The sequence below is a fragment of the Gopherus flavomarginatus genome, chromosome 2 (genome assembly GCF_025201925.1).
Source record: "Gopherus flavomarginatus isolate rGopFla2 chromosome 2, rGopFla2.mat.asm, whole genome shotgun sequence".
NCBI lineage: Eukaryota > Metazoa > Chordata > Testudines > Testudinidae > Gopherus > Gopherus flavomarginatus.
In genome coordinates, this window is record NC_066618.1 from 248,364,944 (window position 1) to 248,391,203 (window position 26,260).

At 44.0% G+C, this 26,260-nt stretch overlaps 2 protein-coding genes across 9 annotated transcripts in view; both read right to left on the reverse strand.

Annotated features, from left to right (window-relative positions):
- PAG1 (phosphoprotein membrane anchor with glycosphingolipid microdomains 1) overlaps positions 1-5,138 on the reverse strand; it is a 164,727-nt gene extending 159,589 nt beyond the window's left edge. For 4 of the 7 annotated variants that reach the window (XM_050941054.1, XM_050941055.1, XM_050941061.1 and 1 more), the window contains exon 1: positions 5,054-5,125. The gene's annotated coding sequence lies outside the window, so the exon portion shown is untranslated. Of the gene's footprint in view, positions 1-5,053 lie in introns of all 7 variants that reach the window. The other 3 variants (XM_050941057.1, XM_050941056.1, XM_050941060.1) reach the window with 2 other exon arrangements.
- A 6,740-nt stretch (positions 5,139-11,878) lies between these two features.
- Positions 11,879-26,260, reverse strand: part of LOC127045225 (zinc finger and SCAN domain-containing protein 29-like) — a 191,792-nt gene continuing 177,410 nt past the window's right edge. The window contains exons 2-3 of one of the 2 annotated variants that reach the window (XM_050941093.1): positions 13,616-13,937; positions 11,879-12,479 (exon numbers count right to left, since the gene is read on the reverse strand). In XM_050941093.1, the coding sequence (XP_050797050.1) occupies positions 11,950-12,479; positions 13,616-13,808 (723 nt within the window). In that variant the 5' untranslated portion in view covers positions 13,809-13,937 and the 3' untranslated portion in view covers positions 11,879-11,949. Of the gene's footprint in view, positions 12,480-13,615; positions 14,472-26,260 lie in introns of those variants that run through there. The other variant, XM_050941092.1, reaches the window with a different exon arrangement.

A 26,260-nucleotide genomic window follows, 5' to 3' on the forward strand; every position in this document is an offset into this window, starting at 1 on the left:
GTGACATAACTGCACTCAAAAACAAAACAATGTAAAACTTCAGAGGCCACAAGTCCACTCAGTCGTACTTCTTGTTCAGCCAATCGCTAAGACAGACATGTTTGTTTACATTTACAGGAGATGCTGCCAGCTTCTTATTTATGTCACCAGAAAGTGAGAATAGGCATATGCATGGCACTTTTCTAGCCGGTGTTGACTGAACTCCTTAGGAGAGAACTGTACATCCCCTGCTCTGTTTTACTCGCATTCTGCCATATATTTCATGTTATGGCAGTCCCGGATGATGACCCAGCACATGTTGCTCATTTTAAGAACACTTTCATTGCAGATTTAACAAAACGCAAAGAAGGTACCAATATGAGATTTTTCAGGATAGCTACAGCACTCGACCCAGGATTAAAGAATCTGTAGTGCCTTCCAAAATCTGAGAGGGATGAGGTAGGGAGTATGCTTTTAAAAGTCTTAAAAGAGCAACACTCTGATGCAGAAACTACAGAACCCAAACAACCAAAAAAGAAAATTAACGTTCTGCTGGTGGCATCTGACTCAGAAAATGAAAATGAACATGTGTCAGTCCACACTGCTTTGGATGGTTTTCAAACAGAACCCATCATCAACAGGGATGCATGTTCCCTGCAATGGTAGTTAAAGCATGGGCATCTGGCACATAAAGATCTTGTGACGCTGACTACAACAGTGCCATGGGAACACCTATTCTCACTTTCAGGTGACACTGTAAGAAGAAGAGGGCAGCATTACCTCCTGCAAATGTAAACAAACATGTTTGTCTGAGCAATTGACTGAGTGGACTTTCAAGCTCTAAAATTTCACATTGTTTTATTTTTGAATGCAGTATTTTTGTACATAATTCTATATTTGTAAATTCAACTTTTGTGATAAAGAGATTGCATTATAGTTCTTGTATTTGGTTAATTGAAAAAATGCTATTTATTTTGTCTTTTTACAGTGCAAACACTTATAATCAAAAATAAATATACAGTGAGCACTGTACACTGTATTCTGTGTTGTGACTGAAATAAATATATTTGAAAATGTAGAAAACATCCAAAAATATTTAAAGAAATGGTATTCTATTCTTAATTGCACGATTAATCGTGATTTTTTTAATCCCTTAACAGACCTAATATTAAGTAAACTGCACTGTAAGATCTCTTGTACTTTTTATTTTCTTGCTTGATATGTTGATATGCAGCAATGCAAATATTTAGATACAATTCCTTTTCTTCCTATGTGAGTACCCCCACTGAACTACTTTACTCACAAGAGTAAAGGTTTGCAGGATTGGGGCCTGTAGCTTTACCCAGTTAAGGCCTTCATCTTGCATCTGACAGCACTCAACAGAACCGCTGTGCCCATGTGAAACTCCATTAAAGTCAGAGCAGCCCCATGTGATCCGGTCAGTTGACCTGCATACTATCAGCTGTAGACTTGGGATCTCACTGTGGACTGCCTTCACTTACACTGTGGATCACCTTAAGGATTTGTTTCTATTAAACAGGGTGTTAAAATGTGTTTAACAATGTACCAGGTCTACTAACCTTAGCATCCCTCCTCCTCCCCACATTTGAGGAGTTTTAAATAGTATACTGCTGGAATAAGTGCTACTTTTGAAAAGCTTCACTGTTTGCCATCTCCTTTGAGAAACTTGGTGGGAAAAGTTTTTAGCATAATTAGCTGAGAAAAATGCTTGTTTGTTAACTTCCTTGTGTGTCAGTGAGGTCAGCAGAGCCCTTGGAAAAAGTGCTCCTTGCCTAAGTGCCACTGGATAGCCAATGAGAGGCGCTCAACTGCTTTGTTTTTGTAGATCCCACAAAATAGTGGGAAATAAATTCGTTAGTTTCTAAGGTGCCACAAGTACTCTTGTTCTTTTTACTAAATAGTGGCTCTTTCAAAAATACACTTTTGCTCTGGATTATGGAGTATTTTCTTTTTATGATTTAGACTCCAGATGGTCCCTCCTATCAAACTAAAATCATTCTAATGCTAGGTTAAATTTACAGCTTAAGCTATTTAATAACATTCCTCTGTATTCAATGTATGAACTAAAAAACACATTCATATTAAGATGCCTTGCAATTAGGTTTCTGCAGAGCTACGGGTTTTGAAAGGCATTAAGAGAGACTATGGATTATTCTTTTTTTTTATTATTAAATGGCATTTCACAAAAGGAATTAGAAAAATATTTAAGATTGTTAAAAGTCAGATCCTGCAAACTTTACTCATGCAAGCAATCCCGCTGCCTTCAGTTCAACCTCTTATTTAAGAGCTGTGTCTGTATTTGTTCATTTACAAAGTATCTTACAATCATATAATATTGTGATGAAACACCGGGGTCTAAGGTGACCAGATGAGAGACATGAAATATCAGGAGGCGGGGGGGGGGCTGCCAGAGGAGCAACCGAAAAAAAACAACCAAGAGCCGGCGGCGGAAGAAAAAACAAAAAGAAAAGCAAAAAAAGAAAAGGAAAAACAACCAAGAGCTGCTGGAGCATAGGAAAAATTGGTGGCGGCTGAGCACCCACAGGCAGCGCCACACCCCGCCCCCCGCACCAGTTCGCCTTCCCTCTGTCTCCACCTCCCCTGAGCTGGCTGCCGCGTCCTGCTTCTCCCCTCTCCCTCCAGCGCTTGCGCCGCCATACAGCTGATTAGCGCCAGCCCGGGAGAGGGGACTGAGGAGGAGGAAAGCGGAAAGCTTGTGGAAGAGGCGGGGCCAGGGCGGGGATTTGGGGAGGGATCCAATAGGGCAGTGAGGGGGCATGGGCTGGAGGACGGGGCCAGGGCGCAGATTTGGGGAGGGATCCAATGAGGGAGGGAGGGGTAGAATTAGGGCAGGGCTGGGGTGGAGCTGGGGGCGCACCGAAGGGCAAAATATCAGGACAATTCGTGTCCCGACTGAACATCCGTCGGGACAAACAAGTAAATATCAGGACAGTCCTGATAAAATCAGGACAGCTGGTGACCCTACCTGGGTCCATGATGGGTATTGAAATGGAAGAATAAATCCTTGGGCTCATCCTGCAAGGTGCTGAGTACATTTTACTGTCACTGATTCCAATGGCAGCTGAAGACAGCTGGCACTTGCAGGAGATGCTCAGCATGCCACAGAATTGGCCTCTTGTTAAATAAGTATCGTATCTGGATTAATGACTTTCTTAGTAAAACGAGGAGCTTTTGCTATAATGATAAATTGTATAACAAAGTAGCACAGGTGTTTAAAAATGTTTAAAAATCATGAACGTAGTAAAACCTTTGTTTCTAACATTTCAGCTGTTTTTACACCCAACGTAAATAAATCTGGTAACAAACTACTTCCCTTTATTGAATTTACTTCCCCAAATAGCTAATAGCTACTGCTGAAAGCGTAATCTAGCACACACAGAGATTATTGGGCAAAGCCTCAGTTAACAGAAGACATTGTCTTTGCTTCATTGAAGTAAGGAGCCATGACAATTTACACCAGTGAAGATCTGCCTACATGTTGTTTAAGACAACAAGCAACCCTTATTTTGTTTTGAGTCTAAACTAAACAAACATGATACTCTCTATACATCAGATAAACTCAACTGAAACATGGCTGCTAGGAAAACATCTTTTCTGCCAAAACTACATCTTTGTCTCTTTTTCTGCATTTGAATAATACTGAGCCAGTACACAACAAACTCTACTCCTGTTACAAATTTAATCAACTAAGGCGTTCAACAACACTGCTGATATATTACTCTGCTTAAAAACAAATCTCCCAGGGACAGATTAAAAAGAAATATTACAAAGCTCTATCATTCAAAGTCTTACGGTTCAGCCACCTACAAATCACTGTTTGTTTATTTAGATAACTGGGTCCATTAGCGCAAGTAACTTTCAATCTCCACAAATATCCGGTTACGTCTATTTTCCAGTATGTGGATTAAAAAAAAGATTAGTAAAAATGTTCCAAACACGCAGTAAATTATCTGTTATGTATAATTTGTGCATGTAACGCTCTCTGCACTGCTTTGAAAAAAATCCAGCTCTCCCTTGGTGATCTCTTCCGTTCAAAGAGTTTCCAATGCGAAGAACAGATGCCACTGTGAAACCAACTGGAGTCTGTCACAATGTAACTGTATCTGAATTAAACGATAGTTAAGGATTTGACCTGGGGCAACAACAGAACGGAAAATCAAAGCTGAAAGAATCAGCCTGCTGTGTGTATCGCCGTATGTGGTGCAAGCCAAGACATACACATTGATTTGAGACTTTGGTCCTGATTCTTCATCTCTTTGGACCTTGCGGACATCTGTACCTGCGAGGCGTTGTAAAATACTGTCAAAGCATGACAGTGTTTTACACCTGTCTAAAGGAGAGTGCTCTGCTCATACTAATTCTGGGCAGGGACTGAGTGACAACGATCCCTCTGGATTCCTTTGCTTTGTGGGCTTATGTCACAACCTCAGCCATTTGAGCACAGCACTTCCCACTACTGATCCAACAGCACAGCGCCACAGGATACATTGCTTGGCCAAAGGCGTATCCGATACTTCGTAGCTCTGTAGTCACTGCGCGGCTACTGCTCGAGCTAATCCAACCACCTTGCTACGCCCAACCCCGAGCGGTGCACGGCGCCGGAATCACACACACGCGAACCTGCCCTCCCTCCCCCCACGCGCGCTCGCTTTGCCTTCCCTAGAGAGTCCCCCGTCCAGCCAGGGAAAGAGCAGCGCTCCAGCCAAACACCCGCACCCGCAAATCAGACACAAGCCCGCCCGGCCGCCCGCCCGGCCATCCAAAGGGAAGATCCCTTAACACCACCAGCCCAAGTCACGCTGCTGCCTCTGGGACCCCGCCGGCCCCGCACCTGCCGGACAGTAACAGCTCTGTGGGGACCAGCACTGCCCCTCCGCCGCCCATGGGCCACGCGTGCCCGCTCTGCCCCGCCCACTCTAGCCCAGGGGAGCAACCTGGAGCCCCCCTTGGGGGGACGGGGGACAAGGCTGGACCAGGCGCTAATGCATCAGCCCCCCTCCACCATCAACTTTGGAAACCGCAACCAACTCACCCGGAATCTCCGGGACTTCGGGGGGTGCCCCCAACCCCCTCCGGGACCCCGCACCGCCGCTGGGGGGCTGCCGTCTTGCTAGCCGCGGCGGGACCCGCACTTCCAAAGGCAGCGCCAGCCCCTGCTGGCCCCGCGCGCCGGAGCAGCGCCGAGCCGCGCGCGGGCTCCCCGGGACTCAGACTAACAATAACACTCGCAGGGGGGCGGCGCGGCTCCGCAGGCGGCAGGAGAGTCCCGGAGCGGGGCAGGCAGCGAGGAGCAGCCCGCGACAGCCCCCCACGCAGGGCAGAAAATGACAGCAGCGGGCGGCGGCGGCAGGAGGAGGAGCAGCAGCCGCCGGTCCGGGCAGCACAGGATGAGCTCCAGCAATGCGCATGTTCCCAAAGACCGGCTTGTGAACGCAAGAAATGCAGCGCCGCTGGGGCTGCTGGCGGCGGGGCAGAGCAGAGCCAGGCTGGAGAAATGCAGCGGGGGACTGTGCACTAGCTGGGTGCAGAGAGAGCGAGACAAGGCGCTGAACGCATGCACGCACCCGGTTCTGTTCGCTCACTGCATGCACGCACCTACTGTCTCTGGCTCTCCATACCTGCACCTCCCGCCCCTCTTCCCTGCAGAGACGAGGAATTCCAGCAGTGAGTGAGTGACTGCTGCATGCACGCAGGCACCTCTTGCGCACTGCAAACATCAGACGCACTGTCTGTCACCTCCAAATGCATGGCTGTGCGACGCAATGTGAAGAACTGATGGCCCCTGCTGAGTGAAAGTTAGAGACTAATTTGGGCATAAGCTTTCCTGGGCTATAACCCACTTAATCAGATACATGGAGTGGAAAATACAGTAGCAGGTATAAATACACTGTACATGAAAAGATGAGAGTTGGTTTACCAAGTGGGGAATCAGTGCTAATGAGACAATTCAATTAAAGTGGGCTATTCTCAACAGTAGAATACCAAGGGAGGAAAAAATACTTTTGTAGTGGTAATGAGAGTGGCCAATTTCAAACAGTTGACAAGAAGGTGTGAGTAACAGTATGGGGAAATTAGTTTTTGTAATGACCCATCCACTCCCAGACCTAATTTGAATGGTGTCCAGTTTGCAAATTAATTCCAGATCTGCAGTTTCTCACTGGAGTCTGTTTTGAAGTTTTTGTTGAAGAATTGCCACTTTTAAGTCTGTTATTGAGTGGCCAGGGAGACTGAAGTGTATTTTCCACTCCATTCATCTGATGAAATGGGTTATAGCCCAGGAACGCTTATGCCCAAATAAATTTCTTAGTCTGTAAGCTGCCACAAGGACTCCTCGTTTTTGCTAATAAAGACTACTCTGAAACCTGCTGAGTGGTCACTGTAAGCTTCAATCAGTTCCATATTGCTACACATGGCCAATTCCTTTATTGCATTTCACTTTTAAAAGAAGAAACTGTAAGAGACCAGCTGCCTCTGTCTTGCAATAAGCTTGTAAATTTGTATAGTGTTTTCTCTGAAAATGATCAAACAAAAAATCAATTAAAACTGAAAGTGCTGTTTGATCTAGCTGAAAAATAAATAGATATCGCATATGCTGTATTGGTACATCGAGAAGAGAATCTTTATGGGACTTAACAACAGAGGACGCGCGTAAAGCAGCCCAGGACAGATAGGGAAGGTGAACGCTTGTTTGTGCCCTAAGTGAACTTTGACACTGTGAAAAGGATTCTGAGTCAGATGTATGTGGAAGATATGTTTTCTTACATTTCTCTAAAAAGACTATTACAAAAAAAAACACACACACACACACACACACTGTAGATAAAGCAGTGTGCCATATGGCTCATCTTGTACAAAGCTGTTGAGTGCTCTTATAAATATTTTACTAGCCCAGCCATTCTCAAGCTGTGGCTAGCTCTCAAGTGAGTTTCCGGCAGCTGTCTGAGGTGTGTGTTGGTGGGAGAGGAGAGCATAAGCTCCTTCTAATCACTGTCCTCATTTCCCAGTGTTTGCCCCGTCACTGGCAAATAGGGCTCCTCTAATTCCAGCATTAGCTGCAAGTCAGCACGTATGGATATGGCACACTGTGTTTGATTAATTGGACTAAAAACAGGAATGAAGGAGTCCGAACTTTCTGTCATTTGTAGAAAATTTGGGGTAATATTACTGAATAAACAGATTGGATGAAGAGAGGGTTCAGGTATCAATCAAACTGAGAGTGTCGGAATGCAGAACGTTGACTGAGAAAGAAAAACAGCAGAAGCAGGACAGTCTGCAAAGTGAAAATCTCTCACTTTGGTTTCTTTCAAGGGAAATTATACAACCACGGATTAAAATATAATAGTTTCCACCCAAAAATTACATATGAAGTGATCCATCACCTATGGAAGTCAATGGAAATACTGCTATTGACTTCAGTGGGCACAAGATTAAGCCCTTATTCCCTATAACCCTAACCTCGATGTCACAAATGTCCTTAGGCCTCAGATTTGAGCTTGAATCTACAATTGATGGGTAAAGTGAAAAATAAAGGCTTGTCTATACAAGAAACTTTTACCAAATATACCAGGAAAATTATACCAGTATTGTTAAACCAATATAGTTATACTGGTATAACCCCCCATATAGACACTCTTATCCCAGTACAAGAGTGGCTTTTTCTGGGTTAGTTTAAACCGCTTCCGAAGCAACATAAACTAAAATGAAAAATGGCACTCTTATACCAGAAAAAGAATGTCCACATAGGGGGTTATACAGGAATTACTGTATCAGTTTAAATTCACATCTGATACCACTATAAGTTTCCCATGTAGACAAGCCCTAAGATAGAACCATCCATTTCCTTTGGCTCTGTTTTTGGGGCAGAGGTGCAAAGCCAATAAGTGAATTGTGTCTGATTTATCTTTCTATACTATTTAAACATAACAACACCATTATTACACATTTTCTTTTTAAATAGTCATCAGTAGGGCCGGCTTTAGGCCAATTCCACCAATTCCCCCTAATCAGGCCCCGCACCTAAGAGGGCCCCGCACCCAGTGAGAATCCCTTCCCTGGCTAGAGGCTTCTTTTTAATTTTTACTCACCTGGCAGCGCTTCGGGTCTCCAGCGGCACTTCGGCGGCGGGTCCTTTGCTTGCTTTGGGTCTTTGGTAGCACTTTGGTGGCGAGTCCTTCAGTGCCGCCAAAGACCGGGAGCGAGTGAAGGACCCACCACTGAAGTGCCGCCGAAGACTCAGCACCGCCCAGTGAGTACAAGCCCCCCGTGTTTATCTACAGGTGTTTTTTGTTGTTTTGGTTTGGTTTTTTTTTTTTTAGTAATCCCTGCCGGGGCCCCGTCTAAACTGTTCGAATTGGGCCCCGCACTTCCTAAAGCCGGCCCTGGTCATCAGAGCGGTTTTCTCATTAACTTATCACTGTTTGCAGTCTTTTCCAGCAGGAATAGATCAGTAAGGAAGAGAGAAATTCGGAAACTGAAGACAAGAGGAAAAATCAGTCATGGTAAGAAGCCAAAACCGGAGCAAGTAGTATTTGAGAAGGTCTGGAGGCAAGGGGGAAAGGAAATGCATAGACATAAGCACAATAAATATAAATATATTTATATAAATAAATATGAAACCCTTCAAAAAGACTAGCAAAAAATCAATGATTTTTACATATGCTTAATTCTGCACTTCATAAAAGTGTTCCAAAGGCCCCAATCACTATCAAAGCTTTATTGTAGCAGACATTGTACAGATGCATAAAATGACACGGTCTGTGCCACAAGGACCTTACAATCTAGTATTAAACAAGATGTGTCATGTAAAGGTAACAAACAGAAAGGAACAGGGAAAGAAAGACGAAAGTAATAGTGAAAAGGATAGAAGTCACCTATTTTAGCAGTGCATACAACTTCATGGTTATAAATCATTTATGGGGGTGCTAAAAGTATAAATCAGTACAAATAGGCTTGGAAAGTTAGATTTTTATGAGTAAATATACGTAAATGTCTATTGCACTGTACACACATGCAAATTGACAACAAAAATTGCCATTGTTGATAATTGAACTTTACAGATTGGCAAAGTAAGAAAAATTTTGCTTGAGAACTTATTAGAGTTTGATTTAAGAATATTTACTTTGTATATTTGGCATGTGATGTCGAAAAATTGTGTTTTTATGGTTATACAGCTTTTACTTTTTGAATAGCAACATCTTCTGTAATTAATTATTCTCTGCCTCTGTTGTCTGGCCCCCCTATAATTTCCTGCAACTGTGAAAATTTAAATAGATAAAAATAAATTTAAAAAATATTTAAACTCCATAATTTTGTGCAGTAAAAATTTAAATCGATAAAATTAAAAGAAATGTGCTTATATATAAACCAATATTATCTACTAAATTTTTTCTAAAAATTGAATTCTGCCTAGCCTAAATATTAGAAATCCATCCTTAAACCCCATTGTCCCTTTGTGGAACTATTTTCTTAAGGTATGGCTACATTTGGAATTTCAAAGCGCTGGCCCGGCAGCGCTGCAGGAGCGCTGCCGCGGCAGCGCTTTGAAGTGTGAGTGTAGTCAGAGTGGCAGCACTGGGAGAGAGCTCTCCCAGCGCTGCATGTAACCCACATCCCTTACGGGTGTAGCGTGCAGCGCTGGGAGCCGCGCTCCCAGCGCTGCTGCCCTGATTACACTAACGCTTTACAGCGCTGTATCTTGCAGCGCTCAAGGGGGTGTTTTTTCACACCCCAGTTGCAGCGCTGTAAAGTGTGAGTGTAGCCAAGGCCTTATTCAAGAACCTGACAAAAACAAATACCTGATTTATCAGGGAAAGTATGTGAAGCCAGATGTTGACATTACTAATGCTTTGCAGCAGCCTAACAAGATATCGGCTGCAGATGTTCAGCACTTGTGAACAGGCTGTTTTTCTTCAACTGCCTAAGTATGGAGTCAGGGCCCAGTCTGCAAATGTTGGCCTAAGGGCTCAGACCTGGATCCACAAAAGTAACTTTTAGGCATCTGGAAAATAACAGGAACAATGATGTGATCCACAAAACCAGTATGTTAAGTGTAGCCAGTGCTGAAAGCACTCATCCAGCATGTAGGCGACCGCTATTCAAGTCCTCTATTCACCTGATGAGGAGGGATTAGAATAGGGATCTGCCATTTCTCAGGTAAGGGGCCTATATAGAATTATTCTTACTCTTTCTCTGGCCCAGGCCATGTCTACACTTACAGTTTTGCAGCGCTGGTAGTTACAGCTGTGTTCGTACAGCTGTGTAGGGCCAGCGCTGCAGTGTGGCCACACTTACAGCAACCAGCGCTGCAGTGTGGCCACATTTGCAGCACTTGCAGTGCTGTTGGGAGTGGTGCATTGTGGGCAGCTATCCCACAGAGCACCTCGTCCCATTTTGGCGCTGTGGCTTGTGGGAAGGGGAAGGAAGTGTGCGGGTCTTTCCGCTTCCTGTTCCAACGCCCCGTGGTGCTTTGCTGCACATTCCGAGCAGTTTGGCGGCATTGTGAGTCTGCAGCGCGATTTCTGAGATTTCTGTTACAAATGGAGCCTGAGCTGCTGAGGACCTTGCTGATGAATGTTGCCAGCACATCACGCATGGCAGTGGAGCTATTCCTTCAGCTGCAAAGTGACAGTGAGGAGTCAGACGATGATATTGAAATGCCTGATGCTCAAGACACTCAATTGTTTGAGGCAGTAACAGACGTGCTTAGCACCGTGGAACGGCGCCTTTGGGCTCGGGAAACCAGCACTCAGTGGTGGGATCACATCATCCTGCAAGCATGGGATGACGAGCAGTGGCTGCAGAACTTTCGGATGAGAAAAGCCACTTTCATGGGACTGTGTGCTGAGCTCGCCCCTACCCTGCGGCGCAGGGACACGAGATTGAGAGCTGCCCTGCCAGTGGAGAAGCGGGTGGCTATTGCAATCTGGAAGCTGGCAACTCCAGACAGCTACCGATCGGTGACGAACCAGTTTGGAGTGGGAAAGTCCACCGTTGGAATGGTGCTGATGCAAGTTTGCACAGCCATTAATCGCACCCTGCTAAGAAGAACTGTGACTCTGGGGAACGTGCAGGACATTGTGGATGGCTTTGCACAAATGGGTTTCCCTAACTGTGGAGGGGCAATACATGGGACGCATATTCCTATTCTGTCCCCACCCCACCTGGCATCAGAGTACGTGAATCGCAAGGGGTATTTCTCCGTGGTTCTGCAAGCGCTTGTGGATCACCGTGGGCGTTTCACTGACATTTACTCAGGATGGCCTGGAAAGGTGCATGATGCACGCATCTTTCGGAACAGTGCCCTGTTCAGGAGGCTGAGGGCCGGGACTTTTTTCCCAGACCGCAAGATCACAGTAGGGGACGTCGAAATGCCCACTGTGATCCTTGGAGACCCCGCTTACTCCTTAATGCCATGGCTCATGAAACCGTATACAGGGAAGCTTGACAGGAGCAAGGACCGGTTCAACTACAGGCTGAGCCGGTGCAGAATGACTGTGGAGTGTGCTTTTGGCCGTTTGAAAGCCCGCTGGAGGTGTCTTTATGGGAAGCTAGATTTGGGGGAAAGCAGCATCTCCGCTATTATATCCGCGTGCTGTACCCTCCATAATATTTGTGAAGGGAAGGGTGAAAGATTCAGTGAGGAATGGACCTCCGAGGTTCGACGCCTGGAGGATGAATTTGCACAGCCAGAGAGCAGGGCTACTAGAGAGGCCCAGGAAAGGGCTTCAAGGATTAGGGATGCCTTAAGGGAGCAATTTGATGCTGAGAGCCAACAGTAATGTTTGGTGCCTTTGCTGTGCTCCTTTCTACCTTGGTGTACAATATTTACCACTTCCTGCAATAATAAAACGTATTGTAAAAGCCATAAAATCCTTTATTCAAAGTACAGTACATAAAAGGCCAGGGGGGTTAGGGTGGTGGACTGTACATTCAGAGGTTTGAATATGTCCTGTTTGGATTACTGTTCAATGTCTGCTGCACTTCAGGATTACTATGCTGCAGGGTAATGGGGGTGGAGTGCACAGGGTAAGAATTGTAGTTATCAGGGCTGGTAGGTGATCGTACAGGTGTTGGGGGCAGCTGGGGGTAATAAGAAACTGGCTGCTGGAGAAAGGTGTTTTGTGCAAATACTGGGGAACAAGAAAGAGAGCTTTGGGAGGGGTGTGGGTTACCACGGTACAGATCTGCCTGCATGGCTACGAGAGACTCGAAAGACTCAGTTTGGCGAGCCAGGAGGCTTATCATCTGCTTTGAAGTTTTTTTGGTAGCCAATTCCTTTCTCCTGCTTTCTGTTTGCCTCCACTCATACATTTTCTCTCTCCATTCCTGCATCTTCCTACTTTCTCTGTTGTAGTGAATCATAACTGCTTTGATCAATTCTTCTTTTGATTTTCGCGGATTTTTTCTCAAGTTCTGCAAGCGACGTGAGGCCGGTGATCCGGCTGCATTAGTCAAGGTCACTAAAAAAAACATAGATAGAAACATGTAATACACAGAGGCTACATTGTTTATTATCACACAGTGAAGGAGATTTTAGACTTTTTGTAGCATCCTTCCCACATACCTAACATAACACAGAGAGGCCAGGGTTAGCGAAGGCATGGCGAGCAATGGGGTGAGTGTTTCTGCCCCGACTGCACCTGGGAGGGGGAATTGACCAATGGGTCACTGGGGTTTATCTGCACTGGGTACAGGAGGTAGCTGGTGTCCTGCACAGGGGACAGTAGCGAACAGGAAGGTGGCAAGCTGCTGGCGGGGGGGGGGGGGGGCGGTCCGCGTAACTGCCGGCCTGCTGGTGAGGGCGGGGGAAACCGGAGCACACCGAGGGGCTGGCTGCCTGCTGGAAAGGGGGGGGAGAGACCGGCGCGTACCGCGGGGCTGGCTGCCTGCTGGAAAGGGGGGAGGGAGACCGGAGCGCACCGTGGGGCTGGCTGCCTGCTGGAAAGGGGGGAGAGAGACCGGAGCGCACCGCGGGGCTGGCTGCCTGCTGGAAAGGGGGGAGGGAGACCAGAGTGCACCGCGGGGCTCGCTGCCTGCTGGAAAGGTGGGGGAGAGACCGGAGCGCACCACGGGGCTGGCTGCCTGCTGGAAAGGGGGGGGGGAGAGACCGGAGCGCACCGCGGGGCTGGCTGCCTGCTGGAAAGCGGGGGGAGAGACCGGAACGCACCGCGGGGCTGGGGAGGGACCGCGAACCTGGCGCCCTGCACTCAAGTATCCCTAAATTCTCAACAGGGTTTCCTACTGCCAGATATATCACTGCTGCGTGTTACCTGGGAAGAGAGAGAGGGTCTTCTACAGCAATGTGGATTCCGCCCTGGCCCCTATGCACCTTGCCTGTGTGCAGCCATGGTCCCTCCACCCCTCGCTGCACAGTGGATCGGACGAGTTAGCCTGACCGGGACAAGGACCACGGTGGCTCTCCCTATAAACTTGCAAAAGCACATTGCCCACGCTCTGGCTGCAACTTTTCAAGAGATTACCGAGGCAGATTACAGAGATGTGATAGAGCAAATCAATGGGCTATTCCACGTTTAGGCATGCATGCAGGCAGCCATAACCCAAACCCTCCTCTCCCAAAACATAAAAATCTGCTTACCCCGAGCACGCTCCGCAGCTTCTTCCTCACCAGCAACTTCCAGCTGCTGCGACTGGCTAGCCTCCTCCTGGCTTGAGAAGAGCTCCTGGCTGCATGCCTCCTGGGACTCCAGGGTGTCTCCCTCCATGCCAGTAGCCTCACTGTCGGCTTCCTCTACACCCTCCCCCACTTCTCCCTGCTCTGAACTCTCCATCGTGCTCCTAGGATTGGCAGTGGGGTCACACCCAAGTATGGCATCCAGCTCCTTGTAAAAACGGCAGGTTGTGGGGGCAGCTCCTGAGCGGTGATTTCCCTCATGGGCTTTGCAGTAAGCACTCCTCAGCTCTTTTATTTTGACCCTGCACTGCAACGCGTCCCGTTCATGGCCCCTTCTCAGCAAGGACTGTGATATCTGCCCATAGGTATCATAATTTCTCCGGCTGGAGCGCAGCTGTGCTTGCACAGCTTCCTCACCCCAAACACTGATGAGGTCCTGCAGCTCGGAATTGTTCCATGCTGGGGCTCGTCTGGGGCATGGAGGCATGGTCGCTGATTGATTGATTGATTGATTGCACTCCACACCTGGCTGAGCAAACAGGAAGGGGATTTTTAAAATTCCCGGGGCATTTAGAGGTGGGGTCAGCTGAGCCCAGGGCAGTGGAGTGTGCATGATTATCAGAGAGGCTTCTAAGGTATGCTGGGATACCTCCTTATACCACGGAGGTCAATAAAAGCGCTGGTGGGCGTCCACACTTGCTGACCAGCGCTGGATCACCAGCGCTGAAATCCCTACACCCGAGGCTCGACCGGGTGTACAGCCAGCGCTGCAACCAGGGAGTTGCAGCGCTGGCCGTGCTTTGCAAGTGTGGCCACATCCTAAGTTGCAGCGCTGTAACCCCCTCACCAGCGCTGCAACTCTCCAGTGTAGCCATGGCCCCAGTTAATATTTAGTTAAATTGAACAAGTTCAACCAGACAGATTGAGGGAGCCCCACATTAGAATATCTCAGAGTCTAGGGGTGAGGTTCCTCATCTGAGAATTGGGAGACTTATGTTCAAATCCCTTCTCCCTCATCAAATGTAGGGGAGACATGAACCAGGCATCTTCCACGTCCTGCATGAATGCTTTATCTACTGGATTAAAGGTAATAAGGAGGTTCAACTCTCTTTTTCCCCTCATGCCGGTCCCCATCTGTTTTGTGCGGAGTTAGTCTCTCAGCACACCTATTGGATCAGGCCTCACATCTGAGTTAGGCGGAGGAGTGCCTATCTTACCCCAGTTCATGGATCACTCTGGTGCTTAGGTGGGAGACGGGCCTGGACACTAGAGTGAGAGAGCACTGCATGTGCCCAGAGGCAGGAACTTAGGGCCATGGGTAACTTGTAGTGCAAAATGTTAGGTGCAGACTGAGTTTAGGTGCCACAGAGTTAGGTGGAAGCTGAACTGAACTTTATAGTGACACTTAAAATAGAACTTAGGTACCTAAGTGTGGGTGTTACGCAGCTAAGTACCTTTGTGCAGTGGTTCTCAACCAGGGGTATACATACCCTGGGGTACACTGAGGTCCTCCAGGGGTTACATCAACTTATACAATGACTTATTTATAGTCCTCTATATACTGTACACTGAAATCTAGTATACTATTTATATCCCAATTGATTAATTTTATTATATGGTAAAAATGAGAAAGAAAGCAATTTTTCAGTAATAGTAGGCTGTGACACCCTTTGCATTTTTATGTCTGATTTCGTAAACAAGGCACTTCTAAGTGTAACTTGGGGGTACACAAGTCAAATCAGACTCCTGAGAAGGGTACAGTAGTCTAGAACGGTTGAGAGCCACTCCCTTTGTGGATCCAAACCTGAGTCCTTCATATGTATGCTGTTGAACAGATTTTCAAAGGGGGTTGAATATACACCATCCCACTGGAAATCAAGGGACCTGTAGGTGTTCAGTATTGCTGAAAATCAGGCTATTAGGGTGATGAATGGAACCTTTAATAAGATGCAGGAATTGGTAGGAAGGCCTTGCTTCCACTCAGTGTACCAGAAAGAGATTGCCACTGGCTGGTGTATGGATTAAATGTTCTTACAGAGCTCTCTTCTGGTCCAAATAATTCTATGAAAGACTGGGTGACTCTGTCCAGTGCAATTCATGTCTAGAATCAATGAGAAATTGCATTATACATGATGTGTGCAAAATAATTCTGTCAAAGAGATGACTACTAGCATGGCCAATTTACCAGAAATGATGATTGTTAGTTCTGTGCCCTGATTAATCCAGTGTCTTCGTGGATAACTGTGATGAGTAATTTCTTGACAAAACCAGGTGAAAAAAATCAGACCTTGGTATTCCATGAGGGAGAAATTGATTCAACTGACAAAGTAATTCTTAATTTTACCATCAGTGTAGTCAGTTTCATAAAAGGTTCAACTTGGTTCAAAGGTTACAAAGCAAAAAAAGATGGGGTAACTGCTGTATTTGCCTAACTGGTGATCAGACACTAGATCAGATGTAACCAGTTAGGGGAGTCTCCTCATCTGCTTGCCTATATCAGTTAGCCTAATTCTGATCTCAGTTTGACAGTTTTAAATTTGACTTCTTTGACTTCAGTGGAGTTACACCTGTGTAAATTAGGAGTAAGACAAAATTAGGCTCAGTGTGTGCACGTCCTTCACTTTACCACAAAGAGATCTCCAACCAAGAATCCTATAGTCCTTAGTCAGTAGTATTGTAGGCTCGTTGATTTTGGTGACACAATCTAGCAATTTATTTTTAGATGAAGAGAGCATGTGCAAGTGACAATATTTAACTGACAGTGTTTCACTGTTGCTATTCAGGAACAATTGATTGTTTCTTATACTTTGATTCTGTTATTGGCAATGGCTGCTGCTGTTATTGCTTTATTTATTTTTATGGTTGGGAATCGACGGATAGGGACAAGGGCATTGTTAAACTAACTTCTGTGTACCAGAATTGCAACAAATTGGCAGAAAGCTTTAAAGACTTTAAGAGATCAGGCCATCATCATGATTAATATAACTGATTATATATAATGGATGTAACTGACCAAGCAAGAAATATTTTAATTTATGAAATCATGTCAAAATCAGTGTGTCATTTTCCAGAAGTAGTATAAATCTGGATAGATTTCTTAGTATTTGGCCTATGTAGAATTATGAACAATCCACATTAATGGGAGTAATGTATTTTTAATAGGATTTTGCTTTGCATAACTACATTAAGCAAAATATTTCAGACTGGTCTGGTTTAAATTACGATCTTCAAATGTAAAACTGGCATCTAAAAGGAAAAGGAAATTACTCTGTCTAGAAGAAAAAAATGTAACCACTGAATGTTATCAAAACTGATCTGAGTGTAATTATTAGAATGATAGTGTGGATTATTATAGTATTGGTTACAAACGTCAAAATGAACCCACGGATTAGTCAGACCATCAACCTGCCTTTCTTTTATCTATCAGAAATGTAATGACCGCAGAAATCTTGTTTCCATGATACAGCAAAGATCAGGAGATATTGCTAGGTTTGGTGAACTAGGAACCTTTTTATAGGAACATGCTTTCAACTGTTAAATGTTATAAAAAGAACAGGAGCACTTGTGGCACCTTAGAGACTAACAAATTTATTTGAGCATAAGCTTTTTTTTTTTTTGTTAGTCTCTAAGGTGCCACAAGTACTCCTGTTCTTTTTATGGATACAGACTAACATGGCTGCTACTCCGAAACCTGTTAAATGTTGTTACCACTGCCTTATATGTAAGGAAGCTGATTTTTTTTTAACATGGCTATATATGAGACTATTACAAGAATCTATCCAGAACTAGGAACAAGCCCTTGAAAACAAAATCAAAACCTGTCTGAGGAACAGATCAAAAATAGATCTTCTGAATTCACCAATGTGCATTTCAATTAATATCCTACCTACCAAGTATGTGAACAGATTGTGGCCATGAGTGTTCAAAAGCAGCTTTCTAGCAAAAAGGGAGAAGAATATTGAAAAGAAATGCTGGTGACATTACTATTGCAACTCCTCTGTTTCTGTTAAACACTGAGGTAATAGGGCTGGTTCTTCTGCAAGCTAAGGAAATCTCCTTGCTTATAGACTTGCTAAGCATTATTATTACATGAAAATGAGAAAGAGCAAGCTAGGAAAAAATACAGGTTGGGTACCTCCAGGACATGATCAAGCAGGTATTAACTCCTACTGCACCTAGCCCACAAATGCTGCAGCGACTTCTATGATATAGGAGGTTAATTCCAATTTTCAAGGGGAAACTTGAGGTTCTGCTCACTCTGCCACAATTGGGGTCTGATCCTGGCTGAGAGCAGCCAGCCCCCTGAAGAATCAGATCCTGAGGAGTGATTGGAGGAGAGTCCAATGAATATGCTCAATTGGGAGAGCAGCTGCTCTGTTATAATGCAAGGCCATGTTCTTTCCACCGCTGCCTGCATGCATTCAGGTCAAATCTGTTGATCTTCCTCCCTTAGCAAGAAGCTAGAGGCCAAATTAAAGGTTCAGAATAAAATGACATGCTAAACTCAAGATCTGAGGTGCAGACTCCTTGATTCCCTTGCCAGTGCCATCACAAATGCCTATATGTAATGGGAATGATAAAGGTTTACAGTTCTTTGAAAATCCCAGCCTGCAAGAGTTAGATGATCAACTGCCCTGAACAACAGTAGAAATTGGAAGTGTAATGGCTTCAGGCTCCTTTGAAAATTCTAGTCCATTTTTTTTTCTTTCAAGCTTTTGCTGATGGTGCTTGTGGTATCACTTATTCAGCCAGAGAAACCCACAAGTCTGCCGTTCATATTTCTCAAGAAGGTGGCAAATGTCTCAAGTATAATATAATGTATTTTAACTTTTTAAAAGGAATATTCCTTCCTTCCTTGTTATGGATACCTCAGAAATAATTTTTTAAAGGGTTTAGTGATTTAAAAACAATTCTTTGTAGTTCACATGTAAATATAACCACAGTAATTAATTAAAAACTACAGAAAATAATTGTGAAATACATTCATACAGCATTAGACTGCAGGTGCCCCAAGCCAGTGGATATATCTAAAGATGTAAAGCAAACTCAATCCATTAAACAGGTGTCAAAGTTAGACTCAGGACTCACAGTTTGTTAGACCACTCTGTTTTATTAGCACAGCGCTCTGCTAGTAACACTTAATGAGCACCATGCAAGACACAAACTATCTTGTTTGTACAAATAAAAGGGTGAGAACTTAGGGTATGGTTACACTTACAGTTGTACAGCGCTGGGAGGTACAGCTGTGTAGGGAAAGCGCTGCAGTGTGGCCACATTTGCAGCGCTGTTGGGAGTGGTGCATTGTGGACAGCTATCCCAGCATTCAAGTGGCTGCAATGTGCTTTTCAAAACAGGGGGCTGGGGTGGAGTGTGACACGGAGCGTGGGGGAGACAGAGAGAGTGGATTTTTGGAGCTGACACTGTTCTCAGCTCCCTGCCTTGCAAGTTCTAAGGACTGGAAGATACACAGCACCTACCTTCAATCATTTTAAAAGTTTTGACCCCTTCCCCGCCCCTCTCTTATTCACTAAATGCAAATTATGCACTCCTAAATAGCCTTCAGACCACATAAGCAGCTGCTCAACACGGACTCCCATCTCTCCTCAAGCAAACAGCTGTGAACATTCCAGAGCAATTCCCCTGCCTCCGCTCGCTTGCTGGAGCAAAGAGCAGCTGTGTTTGTTTTTTTAGATAAGTAGCTCTGGGGAGCTCGGAGTTCAGCCATTCTTCCGGTTTATTGTGAGCAGGCATTCTGGGATACCTCCTAATACCCTGGAGGCCAATAACAGACCAGGTGTACAGCCAGCGCTGGATATGCCTTGCAGGTGTGGACAGTTACTAAGTTGCAGCACTGTAAACCCACTACCAGCGCTGCAACTCTCCAGTGTAGCCAAGCCCTTAACAAGATAACAAAGGAAGCAGAATCTGATAAATTTACCTGGGCTAGGCATGCATATCTTATTTCCTTACTAACTATTACCTGTCTTCTGTTAATGTTTCGCCATTAGCACCATTGTTTATGCCTAATGTTTCTTTTCCTGGCACCTGTATTTCAACATTTCTCATTTCTGCTTAAAGGTACATACAACATTTCTTTAATCTATTCTTAATTTTACAATCTAATTCATTCTACTTTCACACAGGAAAGAATTGCAGGCAGCATAACATTTAAATAAGCCATTACTATAGATGCAGAAATCATATACACATATTTCATAGCTTCTCACATAAACGATTTTACAGGTTTTCACCTATTTAAAATCTTCTGCAAGGGAACATGCTCTAGGCAAGCTTACAAAATATTTCCCCTTTGAAGAAAGGCCCTACTGCTTCAAAGTGTATCTGTTTGGTTGTGTGGTATAATCTACTTCAAACACAGGTGAAGCTAAGCTTTTGATTTAGCACAGTGTTAGGAAAGAGGTTTAAGTCTCAATTTTCTGAAGGCTGTTCAAACTTCTTACAGTTTTCCAAAACATCACCCTATACTACTACGTTACATGCACTCCTTAAAGTCTGTTACTACTGCCATTATATTTACCTAACCAGACAAATACAGAACACAATAGGACAAATTCATTCCTAAGGTAATTCCACTAGACTCATTAGATTACTTCAAGGATTAGCTGGCCAAACCTGGGTACACAAATGTAGAAATCGTAAATGTGCCACCATGTATCCTTAAAGACCCAATGAGGTATTTAATTTGCAGTCTTGGTTTCTGTCTTGTCTTGACCCCCACCCCTTTCCTTTCCTTCCCCACCTATTACACTGTGTAATCAAACCAGTCAGACATCATAAGTAGTGCTGGACATGACAGATCAATGCAGATTTTGAACTGCGTGAGTCTTATCTACATGCCCTATTATCTAGGGCAGCCCTTCCACAGGCATCACAACAAAGTATAGAATTTTCTCTAATAACCTCACTAGGCACTCAAAGGCTAAAGAAGCACAGCAGATCATTTTACCATTATTGTGGTAGTAACACTGTAGTTAAAGGTCTGGCAGAATCACTACACAAAAACATATTTCAGTTCATAATTTAGCTACAAAAATTATACTCCATACTGAAATGAGACAAATGTAGTGCCCTCTCATCAGGAGCATGTCCTTAAAACAGCTTAAATCACATCTGTTTTTTAATTTGTAGGACAGTTTTAAAAAATTCCAAGTCCTCCTTAATTCCATTATTGTTAATGTATAAGGTTAATGCTATGCTCTTTGTGTAGGCTTCTATTTGTCTATTTAAAATTACTGGTATTAGATAAAAGCAGCAAAGAGCCGTGTGGCACCTATAGACTAACAGACTTTTTGGAGCATGAGCTCTCCTGGGTGAATACCCACTTCGTTGGATGCAAGCTCATGCTCCAAAGCGTCTGTTAGTCTATAAGGTGCCATGGGACTCTTTGCTGCTTTTACAGATCCAGACTAACACGGCTACTCCTCTGATACTTGGTATTAGATAGTCTTTTGTTCTGATTTAGAATGAACATTTCTGAACTCAAAGGCTCTGTTTACACTACCAAACGTCATAGATGTAATTCACCATAGGTACAGCTCCGGCGGTGGTAACAATAGTGGAAGCTATAGAGTAGACAGGGATCAGGTTTTTGCCATTGTGCTGCACGAGTTATGCTTTTACTACGACTGCTTCCAATGGTGCAAGTGCACCGGCAGTGAATTGGGGCTATAAAGGTACCCAATGTATACTCAATTTAACAATCCACAAAGTGCTATATCAGATAACTGGCACAGTCTTTCATATGACATGACTAATGTTTCAAGGAAAACATCTACATTGTTAAATGTCATCTGAATACAAATTTGCATATTTGCCTATAAAGAAACAAGCAAATAATGACGTGCTAACAAAGATGAAGTAAAATATTCTTCCAGCCAACATGGTCTAATAGATAAGGTACCGACTAGGGCATCAGGAGACCTTGGTTCTACTCCTAGCTTTGCTACTGACCTGCTGCATGACCCTGGACCAGTCACTTTGACCCAGATCCACAAAAAGACTAAGGTGCCTAAGTCCAAAAAGGTAGGCACTACTGAGACCTTCAAAACCCCTTCTTTTGCTACTGCCATCTATCCCTGAAGGCACCTAAATTTTTGCCATAAGAGTCCCCTAGTGCCTAGGTTTCTGCTGTTGGGCATGCACAGAGCCTCACTGTGGGCATCCGGATGCCTATCACACACTTAAGCGCTGGTACAGTCCACAGACCTATCTCACCGGTGGGGCTCAATCCAGGAGGCACACTTTGAGCACACCTACCAGATCAGGGCCCTGACAAAATCTGGAGCAGGCAGGTGGTGGTGCTAGTGGTGACAGATGCTCAGTGTTGCAATGCCTCGGTCTCTTTGTGGATCCAGATTTTCATCTCTCTTTCCCCTTTCATTCTTAGTCCATCTTCCCTATTTGGATTGGAAGCCCTTGGGGGCAGAGGCTGTCTCTTACTATGCATTTGGGGTCCACATGGCGTTCTCAGTGCAACTGTAATACACATGATAATAAACTGCTTTTTCAGAGTAGCAAATTAACTGCTCTTTCCCACATTAACATGCACATGTAGTTCTAAGAGAGGACTTCTATGATTTACCTTGCTAGTATTTGCTGTTCTATAGATACCATTTTTTTAAAATGTAAAATATTACCTGGTTGTGTTTTGAGGTGCCAGAAAGGTTTTGTACCACCCTCACCAAGACACCTGAAAATAGGTCAGCAGCTGTCCATCTCAAAGAGACCTATAATGCTACAATGGAAACTGAGTTAATCCCAACGTATGTACCATATGCCCCCACTAACCTGGCTGTTTAGGGATATTCAGCACATAAACAAATCTTAACTAGTTTTTCCTGAATAGTTATGTTCCCCTGGCATTTTCTGTTTCATTAAAAACCATGGGCCAAATCTGTCACATTGGTTTGCCTTAATGTAGGCATCTAAACCCATATTTACACAGCTAACTTTGAAATGTTTGGCCATAGAATATATTAATGATGTCACAGGCTATAAAGAGAATTCTGGTATCAGTGAACTCACATAATGATCCTTTATAGGATCTCTTTAGTAAAGATTTCAAGGAGCCAAAAGAACATTCAAGAAATTAATTTAAAATAAATTTTATATCTGTAATGTGTGCTAACGGCCCAATAGGGGGAATATTCAACATATAAACCTGCAATTAGCTAAATTTTCACAACAGACAGACTGCTCAAGCAGGACCTTGGCTATTTTAAAAAAGTATGCAAGTTTATGCAATACATTAAGGGTCAGATTTTTTAACATATTTAGTTGCTTATGTGCATCGTTAGGATCATAAATGCCTTAAAACTGGCTCTAAGAGCCCCAAAGTATTTTATAACACTTCATGTATTCTGTCATTCTTTGAAATATTTCTTCTTTGGCATATTTCTTTTCAGGCCCTAGTTTATTGCTTTAAATGTTTTTTTCTATTTAAAATCTGGTTTTAGCTAATAAGCAGAGAAGGTAGGCTGTAGACAGAGAAATGGAGGCAAGGAAAAGAAGAAGAAAGTAATGCAATTTTGAAGCATGTCAAAAGTCATTTAAATGTTACTTTTAATATTTTACAAGCCTTTATCCATAACAGCCAACTCAGGTCTAAGAAGGCATATACCTTCAGTAGCTAAGGTTATAATGCTTCACTGTAGACACTCACTATAGCAAAGTGAGGGGTTCTCCCGTCTGCTGTAAGTAATTCACCTCCCAGAGAGGCAGTGGGTACGCAGGGAAGAATTCTTCTGTCAGCTTAGTGCTGCCTCCACTGGAAGTGAGGTCCTCTTAACTACATCATTCAGAGATGTGGATTTTAAAAAAGTAAAAGTAATAGAAGCTCTACATGTTCTTTAGGACTAACCCAGGCTAAGCACTGGGGATCTTTTGCTTATGCTTAATCATCCTTTGCCCCTCAGAGTCAAACCAGCATAAAGGCAGTTCCTCCTTGTTAGGGCTTTTATTCCTTTACCCCTTCTGCTTCAAGTTGCAAATTTAGCTGATGGAAGGAATCCATTTGCATGTCTCCTCTTCACTGAGGGATGGGGTCAGGGAGACCAGAGTCTTTTGTCCTCTGATGCACCATAATTGTTCATCTGGTATTGATGGGCCTTCTTTGTCATAACACCTTCTGTTGGAGATTATTTCACATTAGTTAATGTTTCTCTCCTGCCTGGTGATTTATGCAGTTATAGAGGCTTATAATACAAAACACTTACATATTAACTTACAATATGAGATACAGATGTTATCAATGAGATGCATGCAACAATTTACAGGCATTTAATAGAGTATAAACACTAAGCACATTTTTGTAACTCTAATACCTATTTTAACAATACTAAGATGCAGGTGAGCCAGATTGATTCCAGCTATGCGTTTGTCAGTATTCAAGTGAGGCATGGGGAATTTGACATAAGCTGGCACCTGGTTTGCCAGCATCACAATATTGTAACAAGTTGTAAAGATATTGTAACTAATCTGTAATCACCTACTTATACATTATTGTCAGTATGCTGCACACCATGACCACTCAGAACTTCATGGTGAAAGCAGAGATAGGACCAAGTCTTCCTATGCAAAAAGCACAGACCACTTAACCGAAAGAAGAATTTTGGTTAGCAGCTTACTGCTCATGAGAGGCACTTGAGCAGTTCCAGATTCATTCAACAGGCGGTTGGAGGCTTCTATACATTACAATATATGTGATACTCGAGAGAAGACTTCTTACAGGAAATTTAAACATCAGATTCATGAGGACACACTTCTGCAGTGAAGGATTTCACTCCTAGTGTCCTAATGGGCCTGTTTAACTTTCAAGTGCCAAGTCTACATTTATCAATTAAATGATAATCATTATGACACCATTTCACCCATTGTCAAAGGGGCAAACATTCCTTTCAACTTTAAGAGGTTAAATTAAATTGGCTCAAGCCCTGCAACTACAGACAGATTGGCTTTGTGTTCAGACAAATTACTTTGATTGACAGCTGTCTGGCTGACTGGGAACAGTTACTCTGATGAATGGCATCTGTACAGAGGGGTTTTGTGTATTTGAAGGAGGTGTTGTAAATACCCAATCACTATCAGCTATTGGAAGCAGCTCTGGGAGAAGTAGCAGACAGTTGAGCAGCATGACTGCTCTAGGTTTGAAAACGGAGCACTTTTGCTAAAGCCCTGAAACTGTGGATAAGTATCTGTAAGTTTTGTCATTGCTGTTTCATCCATCCTTATTTAAGGAAACAAATGTATATTTATACATCTAGGAAAGAGTGACCAAAGTCTGAGTCCATTCCTTTCTCTTCCCAAATAAAAAAATATTTCAGTAATCAAAGGTTGTCTTTATTACTGGGAAGATATTACAGTTATAATATCTATTAAATCACTACATGTTTAAGAAGTCCTTTAATAATAAAACATTTATGTTGATATATTTTTCACTTAAATTTCCTCCAGGTATAAAATAATACATTATGGTTTTGACTAGTATCATCAACTCACTAAACCATTCAAGCTATTGCACATGGTCTTTGAGAATCCACCCTTGTTACCCTCCATTCTAACTGGATACATTCTTTTCAACAGCAGAGGGTTCACAGCAGAGGTGAAAGTAAGCTGATACAGGCTGGTACAGAGGACTGGTAAGAAAAGGAGACTGACTGAGGGAGGGAGAGCGAAGCCTGCTCCCTGCATAAGAATAGTTTAAACTCAGCTGTTCCCTGATGGTTCAGCCCCCAGGGCTAGATTTCTGGCATCCTTGTTAATTTCACTCACAGTAGCTGGGGGGAGGAGGTCAAGGGGAGGGTGTGTTTGACCATGGCAGGGGCAGTCCTTTTCTGCCCTTGGGTTGAGGGGATCTCTCTAATACTAATATACACAACAAATACAAGCATTTGGCTGCACAGCTTAAATGCAGAGTTAATAAAAGCAGGTGGAAGAGGAAAACTCACTGTCACATTGGTTTCTCGGCTCCTCTCTCCCGCTCCTCCAGCCAGGCTGCAGACAAGGCTGTGCATTCCTTCCTCCCCCACCCCCATCCCCAGCACGGGTTCTCCTCTAGGCTGTAGCTTGCAGTAGGGACACTGGCTGAGGCCTAGTCTACACTACGCGTTTAAACCGAATTTAGCAGCGTTAAACCGATTTAACCCTGCACCCATCCACACAACGAGGCCCTTTATATCGATATAAAGGGCTCTTTAAACCGGTTTCTGTACTCCTCTCCAACGAGAGGAGTAGCGCTGAAATCAGTATTGCCATGTCGGATTAGGGTTAATGTGGCTGCAAATCGACGGTATTGGCCTCCGGGCGGTATCCCACAGTGCACCATTGTGACCGCTCTGGAAAGCAATCTGAATTTGGATGCACTGTCCAGGTAGACAGGAAAAGCCCCGCGAACTTTTGAATTTCATTTCCTGTTTGCCCAGTGTGAGCTCTGATCAGCACGGATGGCGATGCAGTCCCAAATCCAAAAAAAGCTCCAGCATGGACTGTACGGGAGATACTGGATCTGATCGCTGTATGGGGAGACAAATCTGTTCTATCTGAGCTCCGTTACAGAAGACAAAATGACAAAGCATTTGAAAAAATCTCCAG